At 39.2% G+C, this 23,592-nt stretch overlaps 1 protein-coding gene across 1 annotated transcript in view; it reads left to right on the forward strand.

Annotated features, from left to right (window-relative positions):
* Nucleotides 1-3,277: 3,277 nt before the first annotated feature.
* Nucleotides 3,278-23,592, forward strand: part of LOC122816172 (extracellular calcium-sensing receptor-like) — a 130,564-nt gene continuing 110,249 nt past the window's right edge. The window contains exon 1 of the mRNA XM_044088923.1: nt 3,278-3,901. Within this exon, the coding sequence (XP_043944858.1) occupies nt 3,278-3,901 (624 nt within the window). The remainder of the gene's footprint in view (nt 3,902-23,592) is intronic.

Consider the following 23,592-nt stretch of genomic DNA (forward strand, 5'->3'; position numbering starts at 1 on the left):
ACACACACATATTTACTAAAGTATGACTTTTTTGTTTAATATTTTAAGCAGTCAACATAAAACCAGTACAATCCACTGCAATCATTACTCATCATAGTACCACATTATAAAGTAACAGTTATTTTTTTAGATTGCATAGTTAAAAATCTCTCTGTTACCATCAAAGCTACATCACTAGACAACTATATACACTCTTTGCAAGGTGTGTGACATTCACTCAAAGTGAATGTCCTTATATATTTATCTCTTAGGTTCATAGGTAGGTACTAGGCTATTGACCCTGGGGCCTATACAAGCCTAGCCAAAAATGTACCCTAGCTTTCACCACCCAAGAAAATGATTTTCCTGTGCCACTGTTGAGCAGAGCCACAGAAGTGATCCCTGGGGTGAATTTCCTATTGCCCATCCAATCATCAAGATTTTTCTTGAAGAATGCTAATGAGCTTTGTTTGATATGGATAGGTAGTTTGTTCCAGAGTACAGGAAGTCTCTGGGACAGGAATCTATCCCTCCAGCATTTTTTGTTTATTGTGGTAACAAGGTTTAGGTCCCTAGAGTGTGTAGCTTGGAGGGATTGGGATTTCTTTAAGTGGAGCATGTCCAACAGCTTTGGGTTTGACATAGCTTTGTATGTTAGGCAGAGAGTGCCTCTGAGTAGGCGATATGCGACAGAGTAAAGCTGGAATTTTTTCAGACGGTTTGCGTAGGGCATCTGTTTGAGGCCGGTAATACTCTTTGTGAGGTATTTCTGCGGTCTTTCCAGTTGTTGTAGATGTCTTGTGAGGTACATACCAAAAGGGGTGCTGTATTCTATAATGGGTCTAATGAGTGATGAGTAGAGGGAACAATTACCTCTTTTTTCCTGGATGAGAAACCTTTTGTGATGAGGTGTGCCACATAGAAGGATTTCCTGACTACTGTGGTGATGTGATTGTCAAAGGAGAGGCTGCTGTCCACCTGTGTCCCAAGGTCTTGTATCACCCTTTCAGTGTTATGTAGACTACCGGCTATGTGGTAGTTCATGGGTACAGAGTTTTTACCAAAAGGGATGACAATGCACTTTTTGGCATTGAGCTTGAGGCCATGGCTTTGACACCAGGCATCTGTCTCAATGAGGCCCTTTTGTAGGATGTTCACATCATTAGGAGTTTCGATTATGGCTCCCAATTTGCAGTCATTTGCAAACTTCATTAGCCGAAGACCTTCTGTGTTAGCCTGTACTTCAGAGAAGTAGATACCAAACAGGAGAGGACCCAGGACTGAACCCTGTGGTACTCCACTTGTCACTGGTCTGAAGTCAGATTTGGAGTCTGCTACTTTCACAGTGTGGATTCGGTCAGTGAGCCAGTTGGCAACCCATCTTGTGACGTAGGGATTTATACCTAGTTTAGTGAGTTTATCTACAATTCCAGAGTGGTGGATGGTGTCAAAAGCCTTGGTGAGATCTAGATAGGCTGTGTGAACCACCTTACCCTCATCTACGGCTTTGATGACCGCTTCAAAGAAGTCTATCAGGTTTAGGAGACATGATCTGCCTTTTACAAACCCAAACTGGGTGGGGTCCAGAGTTTGGAGATTACCAATGTCATTGTTTATAAGTTCCATGATGATACGTTCCATACCCTTGCAGAGCAGGCTCATCAGGCTAATGGGTGGTAGTTCCTGGGCTCCCCCTTTGTGGAGTGGGATAACCATTGCTGTGCGCCACTCAGTGGGCACAAAGCCTGAGGTAAAAGCATTGATCCCTACACACATATACACACACACACACACACACACACACACACACACACACACACACACACACACACACAGAGTTTCACAGTTGCCATGTCTGGGATTAGAACTCCTCCCTAACTAGTACATCACACTATAACATTACACGGTTATAGCATGCGCCACAGAGCTTTTTTTATAGAATATAACAAACTATTGGAGTAACATTTTTAATTTGTCTGATAACAAAGAATGTTTAGGAAAATATCTGTAGTTTGCTATTTGTCCCCAGATTCTCACAATAATGGAATAAAATTCTATATAATGTACTATAATAGTTAAACTATTGCATTCTAATAGTGAAGGATTGGGGTTCTCCTCTATTGCAAGTAGATTCCAAAACAGAGTAATCTGACCTTTACTGGAACATGAAAAATATTGAAGTATTGAAGAAATCCAAGTGTTTTACCAATTTAAATTTATTTACAGTCTGCCTTAAATTTTACATCTCCATCAGACATTATTTAACATTTTCTAATGTTAATGCATCTTATACAGTGTATATGTGTAAAAATTTCATAAAAATGATTTCTAAAAATAAAGATGTAGGTGATGAATTTAAAAATTAAATGTTTATCTCTATCAGTCAAATCAGGATATGACATTTCCTTCCTTTATTTGTGGTATGAGTCATCTATACTTATTTTATAATTCAGTAATATTCTATGAAGTTCTAATGATGTAGATTTCTGTTTCTCAGATAATCTCAAGAATATATGTTTAAATAATTTATGGTAATTAAAGTTCAAAACATCAGAGCAGTTATAGCAGAAGTTCAACCAAATACTCCACCATATAATTCTTCAGTCACAAACTCGATTTATTGCGAATAGACAGGAATAGGTAAGTGCTTTTACAAACTGACTATTTGCTTCATCAGACCATAAAATTAACTCATTCAGCATCCCTTCTTATATATGCATACATCAAAAGAGATATTCAAAATCAGTCAGTCATGAGTGATCATGTATTTAATGCACCCTCCTGTTAACATAAACATCATGAACAAACTAATGTAAAATACCAGATTAAAAATCTAAGATAAAATAAAATACATCCACACATATCTATTACATAAATACATAAATAAATAATATACATACAAATGCATAGCACCAACATAAGTCAGGAAAATCATTTAATTAACTTCCTATTCCTTAACTTAGGAGTAATGCATATGTGTTTATTCATTCCCTTTCCTAAGTGTGCCCCTAGCTTCACAATCCAGTTAAGCTCACTTTCCTTAGTTCTAGAACTAATATTGCCCATCCTAACAGCTTCCAAAATCAGTTCCAGCACATTAAATCTAAACTGATGTTCCACTCCATATGTTAAAATATGTTTTGCTACAGCACTATTTGTATAAGTTAACCTTTTTTTACTTAAAAAAGGAGCCCCAGCTAACGAAATCTTTGCAGTTACCACCTTACTTGACATAATCTTGACAAATAATTTTTTCACATTCAATGACAAACTGTATTTGCAAAAACGAGGAGTTGCAATGGGTTCACCTTGCGGGACCAGTTTAGCAAATACAGTTATGGCTTATTGGGAAGATCAATACTTATTTAAAAATGCCGAATGGGCTCCCTACATTAAGTATTATACTCGTTTCCTCGACGATATCTTCATCTTATTTGAAGGAGATAAAAATATAGGGGTTAAATTCCTACATTACCTTAACAACACTACGGAATTTTTTAGATTCACATCCAACTTTCAGAATGACTCCATTGATTATTTGGATGTGAATTTATCAAAAGACTACGTTAATAAACAATATTTTTCTAAGATACATAGGAAAACAACTTTTTGTAACTCGTACCTCCATTACACTAGCCTTCATCCAACTAGTCAAAAGAAAGGTATTGTGAAAGGTCAGCTAATTCGAGCAGCTCGAATGACTACATACTTTAGTGATTTCGAGCTTGAATGCAACCTCCTTACAGACTTCTTTTGTGAAAGAGGCTATCCTTGTGATTTTGTTGATGAGATAGTCCAGGAAGTGAGGTACAAAAGAATTAACGGTACTATATTACCCATTCTTAACCAGACCAGTGATAGAGGAGCTGAAGTAACCTTTAAGGCAAATCAGGACATCTTATTAGAAGAAGTAGACATGGAGGTAAAAACAACGGAACCTAATAAAGCTTTTAAACTTAGTTTTATAACTACATATAGTTTAGAAAGTGATATTATTAAAAAATTATTATTTAAAAATTGGAACTTGATTCAGCAAGACAGGAGTATTTCTTGCAAATTAAGTGAACTTCCTATAACAGTATATAGGAGAGGGAACAACTTGAAAAGCATTTTAGAAGGTAATCATACAAAAAACTTTAGTAGGAAGAAAGGCATGACTATATGTGAAAGTTGTAATATGTGTAAACATATGACCAGTGGAGAACAGATAAATATTAATAATGTCAAACATCAAGTGAAATATAGAATGAATTGTCAATCTAAACTTATAGTGTATGTGGCTTCCTGTACAATATGTACAGCCTTCTATATTGGAAAAAACTGAGAGGCACTTTAAGGAAAGAGTATACGAACACACATACGCTATACAAAATGGAAAAACAGACAATGCATTGGCCAAGCATACTCTGGCAAACCCAGGCCACAATTTTAAATTTATGGCAATAGACCAGATACAGACTAGTATTAGAGGTGGCCCTTACAACTTGTTACTAGAGGAAAGAGAACTTTTTTGGCAATGGCGTACAAACGCATTTGTCTACCCAGGCTTAAATGACCATTGTAATATTAGTTGTTTACTTAAACTAAGGAGTTTGAACAGGAAATAACAACTTAATACCTTTACTTCAACTTTAGTATGGTCATACTCTCCTACTTAATAGGTTCCTTTAAATTACTATAATAACTAAGTATTAGGTCTGTCACTATTTCATAATGATGACATACCTCAAAACACTAGACTGTGTTGAGTAGTTATTAATATAATACATTATGAAATAGTTTTTGCTTGTAAGATATGCGTATATGTATTATTTTTTGTTGACTTTGTTTAAAGTCAGTTGATAACTTAAGATGATTAGATACTATACTGAAAATACATACTTACATATAGCAAAATAAGTGGAACTAACGTAGAACAACACTTTTTATACACATTCCTGTGTTTTGTACAGTGACCTCGTATAATACTTTCTGGGATATTTTTGAGGCTAATTTGAATAAGGATTATACTTTAATACTTAACACTTACTTAACACATATTATATATTTACAAACATATTTACATACTTAGTTATAAGTTAATAATGTAGGGTACAGTAGTTAATAATAGTAGTTAACAATATTAGTGTTTATTGGAACTGTAAAATTTGTGTGGCTACTACACTATTTGAACAGAATTACAGTTCTAACATTGCACTTTGACTTTTAGAACTGTCAATGTAGGAGCAGAATCCTTTGTTTCGAGAGACAAATACCCTTGAATATTATTGTAGCAGCGGACCTGTTTTGTCGATAAATGTTTGACTTATATATATATATACACAATTTTATATGTAGCTAGTAGGTTTTTGCGAGTTGGTGCAGTTTTAAATAGTTTTTTAACAGTTTTTAACAGTCTTCTCTATATATATATATTTTTTTACAGTTTTTCTTTCTTTTTATGTAGAAAAATATACACTGATTTGAAGATGTTTTCTCTGAAAGTATATTTTTAAAGTACATATTTTAAAAAAACAGCTTCAATAGAGATGTTGAATTGTTTCATTTACTTACTATTGATGTAACTCCATCACTTTAACCCACAATTGATGTATTAAACACGTGGGTTTTTTGTGAAGGGAGTATAAATTGTTAATTAGGTGGGTGTGTAACTGTCTGAAGAAGTTGCTCACATTGCGAGCAACGAAAAGCGCTTTACATCTACTCGAAATAAATCCTTTTGCCTGCAGTTTGTGTTTCGTTGGACAATCTTTTTGTTCGTGGTTTGTCTTTTAACTTGGTTTGCTAAACATTGCTTGAGTCTGTCAGGTCTATCTGGGTGTATCTCACCCCATTCCCTGTCTTGAGAGCCCATATTCATTGGCATTGCTACTCCTGGTGCAGTGCTGCACTGACATATATGCTTGCAACCCCAGACTCCATCTTAGCAACTTGGCATTTTGCTGACTGGCTCTGTTTAACAATGTTAGAGGGTTGTGTTCTGTCATCACAGTGAATTTTCTTCCATACAGATAAGGCTGAAGTTTTTGTAGTGCCCACACTATGGCTAGACATTTGTTTTCTACTGCTGCATAGCATTCCTCTCTGGGTTGGAGCCTACGACTGAGATAAACTACTGGGTGCTCTTCTCCCTCTAGAGAAATCTGGCTATGTACAGCCCCCACCCCATAGTTTGAAGCATCCACCTGCACAACAAATTCTTTGCTATAGTCTGGACTGGCTAACACAGGGGGTCCGCCCAAAGCTTACTTAAGCTTTTGAAATGCCTGCTCACATGCTGGGGTCCACACTACCTTATCTGGCCTGTTCTTCCTTGTCAGCTCTGTAAGGGGAGCAGCTATGGTACTATACTTGGGAGCGAACTTTCTGTAGTACCCTGCTGTTGCCAAGAATGCCCTCACCTGCTTTTTGGTAACAGGTGCAGGCCATGCCTGAATAGCTTCCACTTTGGCAGGTTATGGCCTTATCTTAACACTCCCCACTCTATGTCCTAGGTAGGAGACCTCTGCCATACCCACCTGACATTTGCTTGGCTTAATGGTCAACCCTGCCCTCTGTAGTCTGCCCAGCACCTCCCTGGACATGCTGAAGGTGCTCTTGCCAGGAATGGCTGTAGATAGCAATATCATCCAAAATCCTCCTGCTCTTGCTAAGATATGATCAACCAGCCTCTGGAAAGTCACTGGGGCATTCTTCATCCCAAAGGGCATCTTTGTGAACTCATAAAAGCCAAAAGGAGTCACAAAGGCTGACTTGTCACTAGCGCTGGGAGTCAAGGGCACCTGCCAGCAACCCTTGGAAGATCACTGGTTGTAAGATACTTAGCCCCACCCAGCTGCTCTAGGGCCTCATCTGTCCTAGGCATGGGGTAAGCATCTGACTCTGTGTGACTATTTAATTTCCTGTAATCCACATAGAACCTGGTGCTGCCATCCTTCTTTGGTACCAACACCACTGGTGAGGCCCAGGGACTGTTGGACTCTTGAATTACCCCTAGTTCCAACATCTCCTGTACCTCTTCCTTTATAGTCTGTTTGACTCTCTCAGGCACCCTATAAGGGGCCTGCCTGATAGGCCTTTGGGGTCCTGTATCCACCTGATGCTGTACCAGGTGGGTGCTCCCTGGTTTCCCGGTGAACATGCCCCCAAACTCCTGCAACACTGCTCGGATTTCTCAAACCTGGGTAGGAGATAGCTGTTGGGACATTGCTACCCCTTCCACTGAGGTGTCAGCCCAAGCCTCACTGAGGAGATCAGTCACCAGATCTCCCTCAGACCCCTCCTGCAATCCACTGCAAATGCTCAGCACAAGGGCCCCCCTATCATGGTAAGGTTTCATCATGTTAACATGGTACAATTTGTGCCCCTGCCATCTGCCTAGCACTTCCACCATGTAGTTAACATCACTTACCTTTCTTACCACTTTGTAGGGTCCTTCCCAAGCTGCTTGCAACTTATTTTGTCCGACAGGAATGAGAACCATCACCTGCTGCCCTACAGCATACTCTCTAGCTCAAGCATTCCTGTCATACCACACCTTTTTCTGTTGTTGGGCTTCTGCCAGGTAATCCTGGGCCAGGCCCATGAGTTCCCTGAGCCTTGTCCTGAGGTTCAGGACATATGCCGAAACAGACTCCTTGTGAGACTCACACTCACCTTCCCACTCATCTCGAATTAAATCTAGAGGTCCCTCACCCTATGCCCATACAGCAACTCAAAGGGTGAAAAACCTGTGGATTCCTGGGGAACCTCTCTGTAAGCAAACAACAGCTGGGGCAAATATTTGTCCCACTCCCTCTTAAACTGATCTGCAAATACCCGTAGCATGGACTTGATTGTAGAGTTTAACCTCTCAACAAAACCATTAGTCTTTGGATGGTAGGGGGTGGTCTTCATGTGCTTCACCCCACAGGACTTACACAGACAAGCCAGCAGGTCTGACATAAAATTGGCACCTCTGTCAGACAGTATTTCCTTTGGGAAACCTACCCTGCTGAAAATCTCTAGCAAAGCATTTGCCACCTTCTATACCTCAATGGAGGACAAAGCCACTGCCTCAGGGTATCGTGTAGCATACTCTACAATCACTAGGATATACTTTTTCCCTGTAGAACTTGGGGTACTTAGAGGACCCACATTATCCATAGCTACCCTCTGAAATGGCTTCTCAATCACAGGCAAATGCATCAAAGGAGCTCTCACCTTGTCTCCTGCCTTGCCTACCTTTTGGCACTGCTCATAGGTCCTACAGTACCCTGTTACATCTCTGAAAATTCCAGGCCAATAGAAGTTTTGCATAATATGCCTCTTTGTACGTTTTATGCCCATATGACCTGCAAAGGGAATATCATGGGCAATGGCTAGAAGCGCCAGATGGTAAGCTCTAAGCACTACCAACTGCTGTACTCTTTCACCTTCTAGCTCTCCCTCAGGGGTCCACTCTCTGTACAGTAACCCTTTGTTCCAGTATACAGATTCCCCCTTCCCTTGAGAATCAGGTGCCTCCCTAGCTACCTGCTTCAGGCCTTGCAATGTAGAGTCTGAGAGCGGAGCCTGTCTCAAGTCTCCCCTGGTAACCCTTCCCAGCTCCCCTTCCACAGCAAGTCTGGCATCCTCTGACAGTGGTGCCTCACTGTCAGCCTGGGTACTACTACTCACCTCTACCTTTGCAGTCACTCTGTCCAAGGGACCATCGGTACCCACAAGCAGCTGTGGCTCACCTTCAGTCTCACTGCTACAGAGCAGTTCCCTCCCTGAAGTAACCACCTCAGCAGTCCTGGCTGCAAGTGTGCAGTCTGTATGGGTCTCCCCCAGGCTACCAGACTTACATGCTTGTCTCCAAGCTTGACTGCTTGTAACTGCACAAGCGCAGGGTACTGCAATATCAAAATAATTCCCTATCAGGACATCTGCAGGTATATTCTTAAACACGCCTACTTGCTGGCTTCCTTTTCCACCTTCCCAGTCAAGGTGAACCCTAGCCAAAGGTATTTGGAATGGGATCCCTCCTAAAGCCCTGACTGGTGTAGACTGCCCAGGCAAGTAGAGCTCCTCTGTAACCAGTGAAGGCTTTACAATGTTTATATCAGAGGCTGTGTCTCTCTTAGCAATGGCCTCTTTGCCATTCACTACAATAGGATATAACCTCTGGTGGTAGTTTGGTACCCTTGTTGTCCCAAGACAACCTACTGTTGGCATTTTGTCTTTCCCACTTACTGGCTCCCTCACCTTTGGTTCCCCACCTTGCCTCCGTGGGCATCTGTATGCCACATGGCCCCACTGGTTGTATTCAAAACATTTAACCCTAGCTCCTGGACGTGTATCTGGACTAGTGGCTTCCCCTGCTACTGGCGGATTCTGTTGGGGCAGTCTGTGCTGCCCACCATGGGTTCCTTTAGACACCTGAGCAGTACTGGGGGTCCCTTTCCTGTGCAGGGCTGCCCTTCTTGCTATGTATAGGTCTCCCTTCTTCCCCAACTCCTCTGAAGTAGCACACTGTCTATCAGCTAACCAGGTCCTCATGTCCTCAGGCACAGTGCTAAGGGCTTGTTCCCTTATCAAAAGGTCTGCTAGCCCTTCAAAAGTGGTGACCTGACATCCACTCATCCAGCTATGAAAATAAGTACTCAGTTCAGCAACTTATTCACATACATTTTCATTTGCCTTGCGTCTGTGCTGACAAAAGTTTTTCCTATACATTTCAGGTGTTAGCTTAAAACATTCTAATAAATGTCTTTTTACAGCAGTATAATCAAAACAGTCAGTGTCATGCATTTTTTGCTAATGAAGTTAGAGCTTTACAATGGAGTAAGGGGGTCAGGAACCATACCCAGAGCCCTTGGTCAACTTCATGCTGTTTACATACCCGTTCAAACATATGAATGAAGCTATCAAAATTATCCCCCTCTTTAAACTGTGGAAGAAATTTACTAACCTTTTGTGCTTCTGGGGTCCAGTTACTCCCTTCCCCATTACCTCCATGACTCTGGTGAAGAGTCAACATTTCCCTCTCATGCCTCCACTGCCATTCATTTTCCTCAGCTTGTAGACTCCACATTTTCTTGGCTGCTTCTAGTTCCATATGCCTGGCCTCCAACTCAAGTGTCTTTAGCTCCAGCTGGATTTTTAAGTCCACTGCAGAAAGATTGAGCTGTCCATTCTCCGAGGATATTCTATCTCCCCTGTCAGTCTGATTGCCCTACAGGCTGCTGTTCTCTGATTCAGCTGTAAGCAAGGCTGCAATCAGGTCTGCTTTGGTCAGGCTTCCATGCACCAGTCCCCGAGTCTGGCACATCTCCGCCAGCTGGCTCCTTGTCAACTTTCCATACTCTTCTGCTGACATGCTGCCTGCTCACCCTGACCAACACTAAACTAACAAAAGAAATAAAACAATTGTGATCTGAACTCTGAGTATACACTGCGTGGCTGTTTTAGAGTACAAAACACTTTTAGAGATCACTGTACATAAGCTACAGGAATTCACTCTACCCACACCACTACAAGCCAATTAGTATGTGAAGTAGATCCCACCACTGCCAAACACTTGTGACGACCATGCCCTGGCCCAGCAATCAAGGAGCTGTAGTCCTCACCACTAATACCACGGAGGTTGTCTCATAGAAGTGAAAAGGATAACTAATACACACAGTAAAGTACAATTTCCCTTAAGTGCACACAAAGATCACAGTCAGTCTGGGGCTGGTTGCTCCCTTGCTCACCAGGTCCCCAATAGGACTCCCCACTGGCACAGCTATAGGGTCCAGGTCTCCGCCTAACTGGGCAAGCTAAAACCTCCAGTACCCTCTCTGTCCAACCAGTGCTTTGTGTCCCTGCTAATTAGCTCACACAACACACACACACTTTGAAATAAGTATTTATACAACTTCACAGACACTCCTGGGAAAGGCTGATACAGATTCTCCAACTGTGCCCCTTTACCTAGACTATACGGTAGTAATTACTGCCACCACCCAGTTAATAATATCAACTACTAAAAGGCCCTTATAAGGGTATCCAGTTATTACTGTGCAATATTAATATCCAATGGTAGTATGACTAACAGTCAAGGCTTACTTTAGAGTGGCCTATTGCAATAACCTCTATAAATATGCAATGTACTCTAGAGGTTATCGCTACACAAATCAGCCACAGGTAGAAGGTTTTAAAAATATTTAATAATAAATAATTAAAACACAAGACAAAACTACTACACCACAGAGCTATCTAAGAGTTCAGAGATCACACAGAAACTTAAAATAATACAGTAGGACAGGTCTGATTTCAAAGAAAAATACCTAATTAATCTTTACTAGCTTTAACTATTCCTACAAGAAATCACAGTGCTAAAACTTACATGTGAGCATAAGGCAGAGTGCAGATAAGTTAGATGTCCAAAGTCAAAATGCTTTTTAGTCTTTTGTGAGAAATAGTATTTAAACATTACTAACAAACATGTCTCTAAGGCTCTCCCAAAATTACATACTTTTTGACACTTAGGTTTTCCCAGTATTCATATTGCATCATCTTAACATCTGGTCTGAGTTCTCAGGCCACAAACTGCATTATTTAGCAATCTAACACCTCCTCAGAAACTTACAATACAAGACATTTCACAGTATTCTTTACACTCAAGAAACATGCCTGTATTTTACATTTATTTACAAATGCCACTAGTGAGATCTGACCACAAACTAATCACCCTGGATATACATATCCCACCTTCACCCCCAGCACAAAAGACCACAGTGAAAAACTTCTCAAAAGCAGACTTCACTCTTCTTAAGACTGAGATGGTATCCTTTAAGCCCACTGTGCCAGGGGATACCACATCCCACAATGCCGAATCCTTCACAAATGCCTTCTATGGACATCTCCAAGAATGCATGGATCATGCAATCCCAAACAAATCCAAGTCCCTTTCCACCAAAAGCAAGCATCCTGTATGGTGGACCTCAGCCATAAACAAATTGTATAACAAAAGAAGGAAGCTACTGCACGTCAGAGCGAAATCCCATGAAGGGAAGACATCCCTGATCATCATTAGCAGAAAACTATGTTCTCTCATAAAAACATCCAAGGCAAACTTTGAGAGAAAAATCGCGAAGGACACTAAAGATAACCACAAAGCCTTCTTCAGCTATGTTAGAAACCTGGGCGGAAACCCTCCGATATGCTCAGAGTTGGTTCACAACAACAAAAAATACACTGAACCCACAGATATTGCTAACATTTTGGCTGACAGGTTCAGTGCAAATTTCTCGCCTCCCTCACCCCCTAAAGAAGAAATACTTATCCCAGCTGAATGTAATCTCCCTGTCATCTCAGATGTCCAAGTGAGGGCCGCCCTAAACAAAGCAAAAAACACAGCATCACTGGGACCTGATGGTATCCTGGGGTGCGTGTTACGTGAACTCCAAGAGGAGCTAAACCCACACATAAAAATGCTATTTAACCTTAGCCTTACTTCGGGATATGTACCTGAACACTGGCGTACAGCAACAGTGGTCCCACTCCACAAGGGGGGTGCCTCTACAGACCCTGGAAACTACCGCCCCATAAGCTTGACTAGCCTGGTCTGCAAAGCTATGGAAAGAATCATTATGGAATTCATAAACGGAGACATAGGGAACCTACAGACGCTTGACCCCACCCAGTTCGGCTTTGTAAAAGGCAGATCCTGCCTTTTAAACCTGGTTGACTTTTTCGAAACAGTCACTAGAGCCATTGATGAGGGCAAAGCAGTCCATACAGCATACCTGGACTTGGCTAAGGCCTTCGACACAATACCCCACTCAGGCATCATAGATAAGTTAATCAGCTTAAAAGTAAAGCCTTATGTCACTAGATGGGTTGCAAACTGGCTAAAGGACAGAACCGATAAAGTTAAAATCGCTGGAGCAATGTCTGACTCAAAGCCAGTCACAAGTGGTGTCCCAAAGGGATCTGTCCTGGGACCCCTCTTGTTCGGCATTTATTTCTCAGATGTTAAAGCAAACATGGGAGGGCTGTGGCTGACAAAGTTCGCAGATGACTGCAAACTAGGTGCCATAGTCGATACACCAGCAGATACACACATCCTACAAAAAGGCCTCACTGAAACGGACAACTGGTGCCGTGGTCACGGCCTTAAACTAAATGCCAAAAAATGTACAGTCATCCCTTTTGGAAAAAACAAAGTACCCACAAATTATCACATAGACAGCAACCCACTGAGTACGGAAAAAGTAATCAGAGACCTAGGGACCCAAGTAGACAGCGACCTCTCATTTGACACCCACGTTGCCAAAGTGGTTAGAAAAAAATTCTACCTTGCACACCTCATCATGAAGGGTTTCACATCCAGATCCAAGGATGTCATTGTACCCCTATATTCCTCCCTCATCAGACCCATGATTGAGTACAATGCCCCATTTGGTATGTACCTCACCTGGCACTTACAACAGCTGGAGAGACCACAAAAGTACCTCACCTAAAGGATCAAGGGTCTCCAACATATGTCTTATTCTGCCAGACTAAAGAAACTTCAGCTCTGTTCAGTAGCATACCACCTGCTCAGAGGTGATCTCTGCCTGACGTACAAGGCCGTGTCCAACCAGGATCTGATGGACATGCTCCACCTCAAAAAATCCAAATCCATCAGGACCACGAGAGCTAAAGACTTAAACCTCGGCACAAGTATGAATAGGACATGCTGGAGGGATAGATTCATAACCCAAAGGCTTCCCATGCTTTGGAACAGGATCCCAGTTCGTATTAGGCAGAGCCCCTCACTGACTCTGTTCAAGAGAAATCTTGATGAGTGGATGGGAGATCGTAAGTTTACCCCAGGGGTCACATCTGTGTCACTGCTAGACAGGGGCACAGTAAACTAATTCTGTTATATAAGGGACCTTCACTGTGTTACTACTAGACAGAGGCACAGTATTCTTGATTTATTCTGTACATTTTTGTACCATTTCATGGGGTGGCAAAAGCCACATCACTATGGCTAGGCTTACAAATGCCCCAGGGCAGATAGCCTAGTACTATACTATGAAACTATGAAACTATATCAAATGTTATTTGACTAGGCTGGCAGCCTTCACCCATCTCTCCCCAATCGTCATAGTGACCATGAAAAAAAAACATTATTTTAGACTGCATCTAAAATTTTTGAAAACATCAGAAATTAAAAATTTTGTTTTGCAGGTGGTAAGCACCTCTGCACCCCCAACCACCCCACATACCCCTGACAATTATATATACCAACTCTGAGATCACACAACAAAGGTTTGTGGGCAAATTCCCTTACCCCTCTGCACCACAATACCATACAAAATGCTGGAGGCAAAATCTCCATTGAAAACAACATTCACTGTTATGAGCATTCACTGATATTTACAGGCTAAAAAACACTCCCTCATCTCAAAAATCAATGTTTCAAACTGCAGCATATATATATATATATATATATATATATATATATATATATATATATATATATATATATATATATATATATATATATATAAACTTTTGATTCATAATTTTCATTTATTTTAAACCTTTCCCTCCTATTACCTGTCTTACTGAAATTCCCAGAGGTTCCATTGCTAATGCAAATTTAGGCAAAAAAGGGATAGCACAGTTTCATTCCTTTTTTACTATTCCTTTTTTAATATTTACTGATTGTGATATGACATCTGTTGTAATATAAGTTTGAGAATTGTACTTTATCCTTTTTAATATGCATATAAGAATCACGGAAACAGGTGAGATTTCAAAGATGGCTGCACACAAATCAACAGTTTAACTTTAGGTCTCCTGGTGTGAAAAATGAAACTGAGAGATAACGACTAGTAATTCTGACAGTTTTAATAAAATGCAATTACTGGCTAGTAAGTACACAGCCTAGATGCCAGCAAAGAGGAAACTCAGAAAGCCTGAAAGAAAAAAAATTAGAAAAAGCATTGATGGGAAGAATCCTGCAGCTGTTTAGCAAAAAGAAGTTCAAGCTCCAGCTTAGGTGCAAGAGACGGCTTCCAGTAAATTAGAGAATAAAATAAATCAAATATGTTCAGAATTGATTAAAACAATACTGAAGGAGTATATCAACTCAAATAAAAGTCTGGAAAAAAATGAAAGAAGTTTTAAACAGCTGTTCAAATGAACTAATAAAACAGCAAAAAGCAGAGGTCAAAATGAAAAAGGGCTGGCTGAGTATGATACTGCTCAAGAAGAGCTGTTTCAAAAAAAAACACAGGAGTTCACTAGAAGAATTGGGAGCACCTTGCTTTTTTAACAAGAGTCTGGGGTTGGGAGATGGAGATGAACAGCAACACTGAAATTAGTGAATAAATGTCTGACTATAAAGCATCAATCACATCTTTCAGGTATAGCTTTACAAGAAAAAGTGGCTTTGAAAGACTTGTATTTTGTTGACCTTGTTAAACTTGTAGTGGGACTAAAAGGCATATGTCCCACTTCATGTCATTAGAGTACCATAATGATTGTATACTTACTTACTTTATTATCACTGAATGATAAAATACTCAGTTTCATCTTTAACCCAGTCTTTAAGTTAATTTTATCTAATCAGATATGATGGGGAGCCTAATGTCATTAGTTCATTTTATATGACTAGTGGTTGTAAAAGTTAGTGTTTAATGGTCAGATGGAGGACATACAAAAGCATAGGAGTTGTTTACAAAGTATAGAGAGTCTGAGTCATTCATGTCATATTTTTTTTTTAATTTACCACATTGACCAACTGTTAGTGCTTTCATGGATGCTGGCTATTTGATTGCAATGGTATAACATGTAAATAGTAGATAATTAAAGTCACCCAATGAAATATCTTTTTAAATTATCCAACAAAATATCCATATATTTTCAAAAATTTCACTCCAGCATCCTGGTATCTATTACATGCAAGAGCAAACATTATTTTAATGTCATCATATATATATTATTTTGGCATGATATCACCATTTCTCCAAAGGGTCATAACACCACTCCATTTTTTCTTTAAAAGAGAAATTTACTTTTAAGTGCTCTTCTAAGAGAGAAGCCTTTTGAAGGAGGACATCATCATTTATTAATTTTTAGATACTTTGGAAACTCATTTTTTATTGCCACAATTAATTCATTAACATTGAGTGAAGTAACATTAAGTGACATCATGCCTCAATATAATAAAGGCATTCATAGTATTTTGTGATATTATATGGTTTGTATTGCATTTAAGAAAACAACTTCTCCAATGTCTTTACTTTTTGAAAAAGAGTATATTGAATTTTGATTGAAGATATGTCATGTCTCCAAAAAATGCATTGTGATGATAATTAGTAGTAATCACATATCCAAATCACAATTGGATTCAATATGTTCCTGGTTCATATAAGCAATCCCTAACTAAACTATCCACCCATATAGTCCCATCTTCAAGTTATCCCATAGCAACAGCCTTAGTAAATCTAATCTAAAACAAGTCTAGGTTTCTGGTGATACCTCAGAAATGAGATTAATGAGTTCAGAATATTATCATTTAGTAAATGGTGCCTTACATATACAAATGTAAATATTTTCTGTCTATTTAATCTTAGTAAATTGACAAATATTAGAGGCAATAAACAGAGAGAAAAAAGGAACAAGGAGAGAAAACGTGGGTTCCAGATAAATTAATAAACATCTACAGAATTTAATTATAGAATATAAAGTGCATACTGTCTTCTCCTTCTTCTCATATTAATTTTAGTATTGTACAAGTCATAAACTTCTGATTTCATGACACAAACTACAAAATAATCCAAAATGCTGGTACAGGTCCGGATAGCAATGACATTCATCAGAAAAGCCGATCAGTCCTTCAGTAAACTTTATTTCAATAAAAATAGTTTGTTCACATAAACCATATGCAAACTTTTTCAGACTCCCAGGACTTCCCAGCTTTTATTCACTTAAACCATATGTGAACTTCTTCAGACTCAGACATCTGAAGAAGTTCACATATGGTTTAAGTGAATGAAAGTGCTTATTTTTATTGAAATAAAGTTTTCTGAAGGACTGACCAGCTTTTCTGCTGAATGTCATTGCATTTTACAAGTCATAATTACTGACTTATCAAAATCATCAGGATGTTTAATTTTAAGGTCAGACAAATTAGGTCATATTACTTTAGAAATTTAAACATATTAGTTTACAGATTGGTACAGTCACATAATGCATATGAAGGTAATAATTAGTCTTCTTTGGAAACCTGTTTGATGAGTCGTTATACAGTGACACTCAGAAAATCATAGCAGACTCCTTGTGTCTACACTATTGGGTAAAGAAGAAATGACAAATCCTTATATATATATATTACATTTAAGTATATAATTTCTAAAATATATTTTCTTCTGATTATGCAAAAATGACATCATTTCATCAAAAACATTAAATTTTTTTGTACCAAATGATGTCAAATAATGATTTGAAATCCATTAATTTATTCAAGGTTGAATATGAATTTGATACATTTTTATGGTTAGACCTACGAGAAGGCAGACAATATATTTCAAATAAACTTGACTCAATGTCCTCATCTACAAAAAAATCATTACCAAAATAAATACATTTTAGATGTTCTCAATACAACAATGTCTCCTGGTAAAAATAAACTGTCACACATGTATAAGGGATTTAAGTTTGATATGGATGTATTTTCTGATAGCCACTGGAATTATTTTTCCTTAATTAAGAATCATCTCCCCATGGATAAAGATAAGTTGAATATATTACAGTCAGGTAGTGACCACATCATCACCCAAATGGAGATTATTTACTTGGCGGTATCTATATAGATCATTCATTACTCCATTTCCAATAAGTAAATTTAATAAGAAGAATGTCATATGCTGGAGGTGTGGTAAGGAAATGAATGTGGATTGGTCTCACATGTTTTATGATTGTATCGATTTAAAACAGTTTTGGGAAGATATTAATACCTTTTAATAAGCAATTTTTACTGATACTTTTACATACTCTAAGTCGCTTGTTTTACTTAATACACCAGTTCCAGATTGTATTAGGGAAACTAAATACCCGTTGATTTGGTCTGTGCTATCTGTTGTCAGGAAAACCATTACAAGGAATTGGAAATCTGATACTTCATCCTCATTTCAAGAATTTAAAAATCTACTTCGTGAAGTCTGTTTATTTAGAAAAGTTGACTATTAAGTCAAGATCTTCTAGGAATACTACTATATGCAATATGTGGAATAATGTGTATTAATTATTTAAAAAATAGCTTGATACTTCTGTAAGTAGTTGCTGTATATCAGTGCTATTGTACAATTATATTGTATCTTTGGTGAACGTCATTGTATATAGTTTAGATATGTTTAATTTTATTTATAATCTTTTACTTAATTTGAAAATTGTACATTTTCCCACATAATAATTGTTTATTAGTATCTAAAGCGGTTTTAAAAAAAAATCATAGCAGAAAAATTGTTCTTATTGTTTGCTGAGTTAATGGAAAGTCAGTGCTGACTTGGTTGCATTTTGCCACACTACACTCAGAAAAGAGGGGAAGGTAAGTTTTGAATTTCTTTACAACTTTTCCATTTTCTCCAAGTTAGTATGGCCTGCAAGTTGGTATATGTATGTGTGTGTGTGTGTGTGTGTGTGTATATATATATATGGATTTATGTCAAAATAATGAATTAATATAATGTCAAGTTGCAAAACAACGAAACGGAAATGACGAAAGTTTACATTCACAAGCATTCACAGCATTATAAATATTCCCCTGGTAAGTAAACAATCGGCCATAAAAACTTAAAAAACACCAACCTTGCCAAATAGAATATATTTTCTCAAAAATTCCATTTATATCTATGTAGTTTGCTCCTTCTTTTTCCTAATGATCCCATCTCCATTGCATCTTTACAATATTCAGTACTTCAGTTATGGTTGGTTGGTTAGTTTAGATTTTGATTTCTGTTTTCTAGTAATTACTTTTTACCAGACAGCATTAAACATAATAAGACCTTGCCATATCTGGGCGTTTCATATTCTATATCCCAGCTCAAAAGAATCATTTCATTAGTTACAACCATCTGCTTCCCCAACATTTCTGACAAATTTCTATGTAGGGAATTTTTGAAATTTTCCAATTCATTGCATTCCCAAAAAGTATGTATCAAATTAGCTGTCTCTCTTGTTTCACACCTTCAGTATTTGTTTTCTCTCCAAGAAAAGATTATTTGAAGTCTGTTTGGGATATAAAATACCTATGCAAACACTTCCAAGCAAAAATTCTAAACGTTCTGGAATTTGTTGCACACTTGGGAGCTGCACAAATGTCCTACCATTGTTCATTTGTATTTTGCCTTTCCATTCTCTCTTCCCAAACTTTTCTGACTTTCTCTGATTTATTCTTATAGTTATCATGCAATATTTTATATGCCCTACTGATTATCCCTTTTTTTAGACAGTCACTTTTACTCTAGCCTCAGTTAAAAACTACCAGAGCTGGACTTTCACTTAGTACTCCCTATCCCTTTCATAGGTTTATACGTTCATAGGCATATAGTAGGTTAATGATCAGAGGAACCTTTTTAAGCCTAGCCATGTATCCCAAAAATGTCTGACATGTTTTGGAATCTTTAGATTGCTCCAAGGGGTATATGTAAGCTACTGCTTGGGAAGTCAGGTGGCTAACTTCACGGCACCCATGCAAATGGAAAATAGGTGCATGATCGCCGAATCATACACCAATGCATTGTATGAACACATACATAAATGCATGGAACTAGCCATAACCAAAAAACCAAGACACTCTCCTCCAAAGAAGGAAGCCAATCTGGTGGTCCCCTGCCATTAACAAACTCTACAACAGAAGGAAGAAACTGTTGAAGTCCCAAGACTGGAAAGACTCCTTTATTAGCCTCAACAAAAAGTTAAGATCCCGCATCAAAACCTCTAAAGCTAGCTATGCAGGCAGAATTGTGGCAGTCACTAAAAATAACCACAAAGCCTTCTACAGTTATTTCAAGAATCTCCACAACAATACCCAGATTTGTTCTGAGTTACTGCACAATGGTACCTCCTATACTGAGCCAACAGATATTGCCAACATACTGGCCAACAGATTCAGTGCCAACTTTACCCCTCCCACCCAAAGGACCAATCACAATACCGGAAGAATGCCAGGCACCCAGCATTACTGCAGCACGGGTTAAAGCTGCATTGTCCAAGACCCAGAATACAGCTTCCATGGGACCCGACAATATCCCTGGCTGTGTTCTACATGAATTATAAAGTGAACTGGCACCACACCTATGTGTCCTGTTCAGTTACAGCCTTACCTCAGGCTTTGTCCCTACAAAATGGGGCACTACTACAGTCATCCCTCTCCAAGTGACTACAGACCTTGGGAATTATTGGCCCATTAGCCTGACGAGTCTGATATGTAAGGCTATGGAGTACATAATCATGGACCTAATTAACAAGGATATAGGGAATCTCCAAACTCTGGATCCCACACAATTTGGTTTTGTGAAGGGTAGATCATACTTGCTCAGTCTGGTTGACTTCTTTGAGTCAGTCATCAGAGCTGAGGATGAAGGCAAGGCAGTTCATACAGCCTATCTCAATCTGCTCAAGGCCTTTGATACCATTCCCCACTCAGGAATTATTGATAGATTCACCAAACTAGCCATCAGCCCCTATATCACTAGGTGGGTTGCAAACTGGTTCACAGATAGAATCCACAGTGTGAAAGTAGCAGACTCCAATTCACACTGCAGACCAGTCACGAGTGGAGTCCCACAGGGATTGGTCCTGGGTCCTCTCCTGTTTGGCATCTAATTTTCAGAAGTCCAGGCCAACATGGAGGGACTCTGGCTGACCAAGTTTGCTGATGATTGCAAGCTGGGAGACATTAACTCCCCAAGTGATGTAGTCATCCTACAGAAAGGCCTCACTGAGACCAATGACTGGTGTCGAAACCATGGCCTTAAGCTTAATGCCAAAAAATGCATTGTCATTCCCTTTGGGAAAAACTCAGTTCCAACTAATTACCACATTGATGGTAGCCCACTGAATACTGAAGGCGTTATAAGAGATCTAGGGACACAGGTTGACGGCAACCACTCTTTCAACCACCACATTGCCACTGTGGTCAGAAAGTCCTTCTATGTGGCACATCTCATTATCAAGGGTTTTGCATCCAGGAAGAAAGAGATCATCATCTCTCTCTCTACTCTTCCCTCATTAGACCAATCATCGAGTATAATGCCCCATTTTGCATGTACCTCACTAAACACCTGCAACAGCTGGAAAGGCCACAAAAGTACCTCAGGAAGAGGATCCTAGGCCTTAAACACATGCCGTACATGGACAGACAAAAAACTCCAGCTTTTCTCTGTCTTATATCGTCTATTAAGAGGCGATCTCTGCTTGACTTACAAAGCCATGTCTGACCCAGCCCTGTTAGAAATGTTACACCTAAAGAAATCCCAATCCCTCCGCACCACACGCTCCAGAGACCTCAACCTCATTACCACAATCAACAGAACATGCTGAGGGACAGGTTCATAACCCAGAGACTGCCCATGCTCTGGAATAGATTGCCGGTACATGTCAAGCAGAGCACCTCACTGGCCCTTTTCAAGAGAGATCTTGATGAGTGGATGGGAAATAGGAAGTTCACCCCAGGGATCACTCCAGTGGCTCTACTTGATAGAGGCACCGAAAACTAATGGCGGCATGATGCCAGGGCACTTTTACGGGCTAGGCTTGTAAAGGCTCCAGGACCATTGCCCTAGTACACACCTAGGAACCTAGGAACAGTATGCCTCTGCCCTTTAACAACATAGGTTCCAGACTAGGGATGAATTTTCGATTCCCTATTCGCTGGTCCAAGTTATGTTTGAATTGTGTTAAGGGAGGACTGCTTCACATGCATTGGAAGCCTGTTCCAGAGAAGAGGTAGTCTCTGAGAAATATACTTCTCCCTCCAATATGTTGCAAGCAAGGGTTAAGTCCCTAGATTGGGTAATTCTGATGTTATTTGTTTCACAGATAGGCAAAAGGCCCATCAGAGCTAGACCCCAAGGATGCCTTGTATGCTACCCAAATCAGCTGTGTGCTCATCACTGAGGTTTTTTTAGTCTTTGTGGTTTTGTTTCTGTGGTCATCACTGAGGATTATTTAGTGTTTGATGCCTTGTATGTTAGTCATAGCTTACCTCCCCAAATAATCTTTAGGAGACTATGTACCAAGATAGGTCTTTGAGTTGATCCACATTGATTCATATTGAACATGTGGTTTATGCCTTGTATCCTGTTTGTGAAGACCCTCTGTGGGAATTCAAGTTGTTGCATGTGCCTGGTCAGGTACAAACTGAAGGGGGTGTTTTATTCAATGATTGGTCTGATGAGTGCCAAAAATGATGGAAGATGACTTCCTTGGTCTACCCTTGCCAATATGTTGCAGAACATAGAGCTATTTCCTTAGTACCATAGACAAATGATGGTTAAAGCCCAGGTTATTGTCTACATGCATTCCCAAATCTCTGACTACTGAGTCTGCTCTTAGGGGGTGTGCTATCAATGAGTTAGTTTCTCAGAGTAGTGACTTCCCAAAAGACTCTATTATGCATTTCTTGGATTTGAGTTTTAGGCACTGGCACCAGTTATTCTTGAAGGATATTAGTGCCTTAATGGGATTTTATGACTGCATCGAGTTTGCAATACTCTGCAAACTTGGGCAGCAAGATGGCCTTGACTTCAAAGAAGTAGATGCCATAAAGCAATGTACCTAGCACAGAGCCCTTTTTATCTTTACTCATATTCTGATATCAATCCCTGACAGGAAAGGTGATCTGTAACCTGCTTTCCAAACTTCTGCTTGACCTCCTCATTCAAGTTTGTTACCTTTCTCTCTCTAGTTATTTGGTCCTTATATCTCGTTTCCTCTGCTAATTTTCTCCAGTAAATTCCAGCATCCTCTTGCTATTTTCTACACTCTATTTGTAGTCATTCCAGTTAGTAAGATCTCCTTTTTCCGGTTCCATATTGTCTTAGTTCTTAAAATACTTTCTGTTGCTTTATAAATATAATATTCCATATAGTGTTTCTTATTCTCCTTAAGGACATGCAGCCAAAATCCTACTCTCTCCTTACGTTTCATACTCACTACAGTTTTATCATCATCATCACCCCTTTCCACTTTGATTTACAACCTTCTGCTTGTTTAATTATATGAACAAGTACATAATTCTAATTTATCCCTTCAAATCAGGAAATCCTAAACCACCTTGTTCTACTGGGAGAATTAGCTTATCTCACTTAACTCTTGCCCTCTTTCCCTCCCAAATAAATTCTGTCAGCTGTTTATTAATCATGCATCTCCCTTGGTTGATAAAAATATGCCTGAAATGTATATAAAACTAAAGGGTCTAGAAACATTTTCATGAGTTATATCTTAATATCCATTTCTATAACAAGATCTTCCAGCTTCTCAGTTTTTGTACTAACTTTTGTTTAGTCTCTTCCCATATATCCTTAGCTGCTATAATAGTCCCCTTTTTAACACATACACCTAAATATTTCATTTTATTATGTTCCCATAAATATGGATATT

The sequence above is a fragment of the Protopterus annectens genome, chromosome 12.part0 (genome assembly GCF_019279795.1).
Source record: "Protopterus annectens isolate FY-2018-M chromosome 12.part0, PAN1.0, whole genome shotgun sequence".
NCBI lineage: Eukaryota > Metazoa > Chordata > Ceratodontiformes > Protopteridae > Protopterus > Protopterus annectens.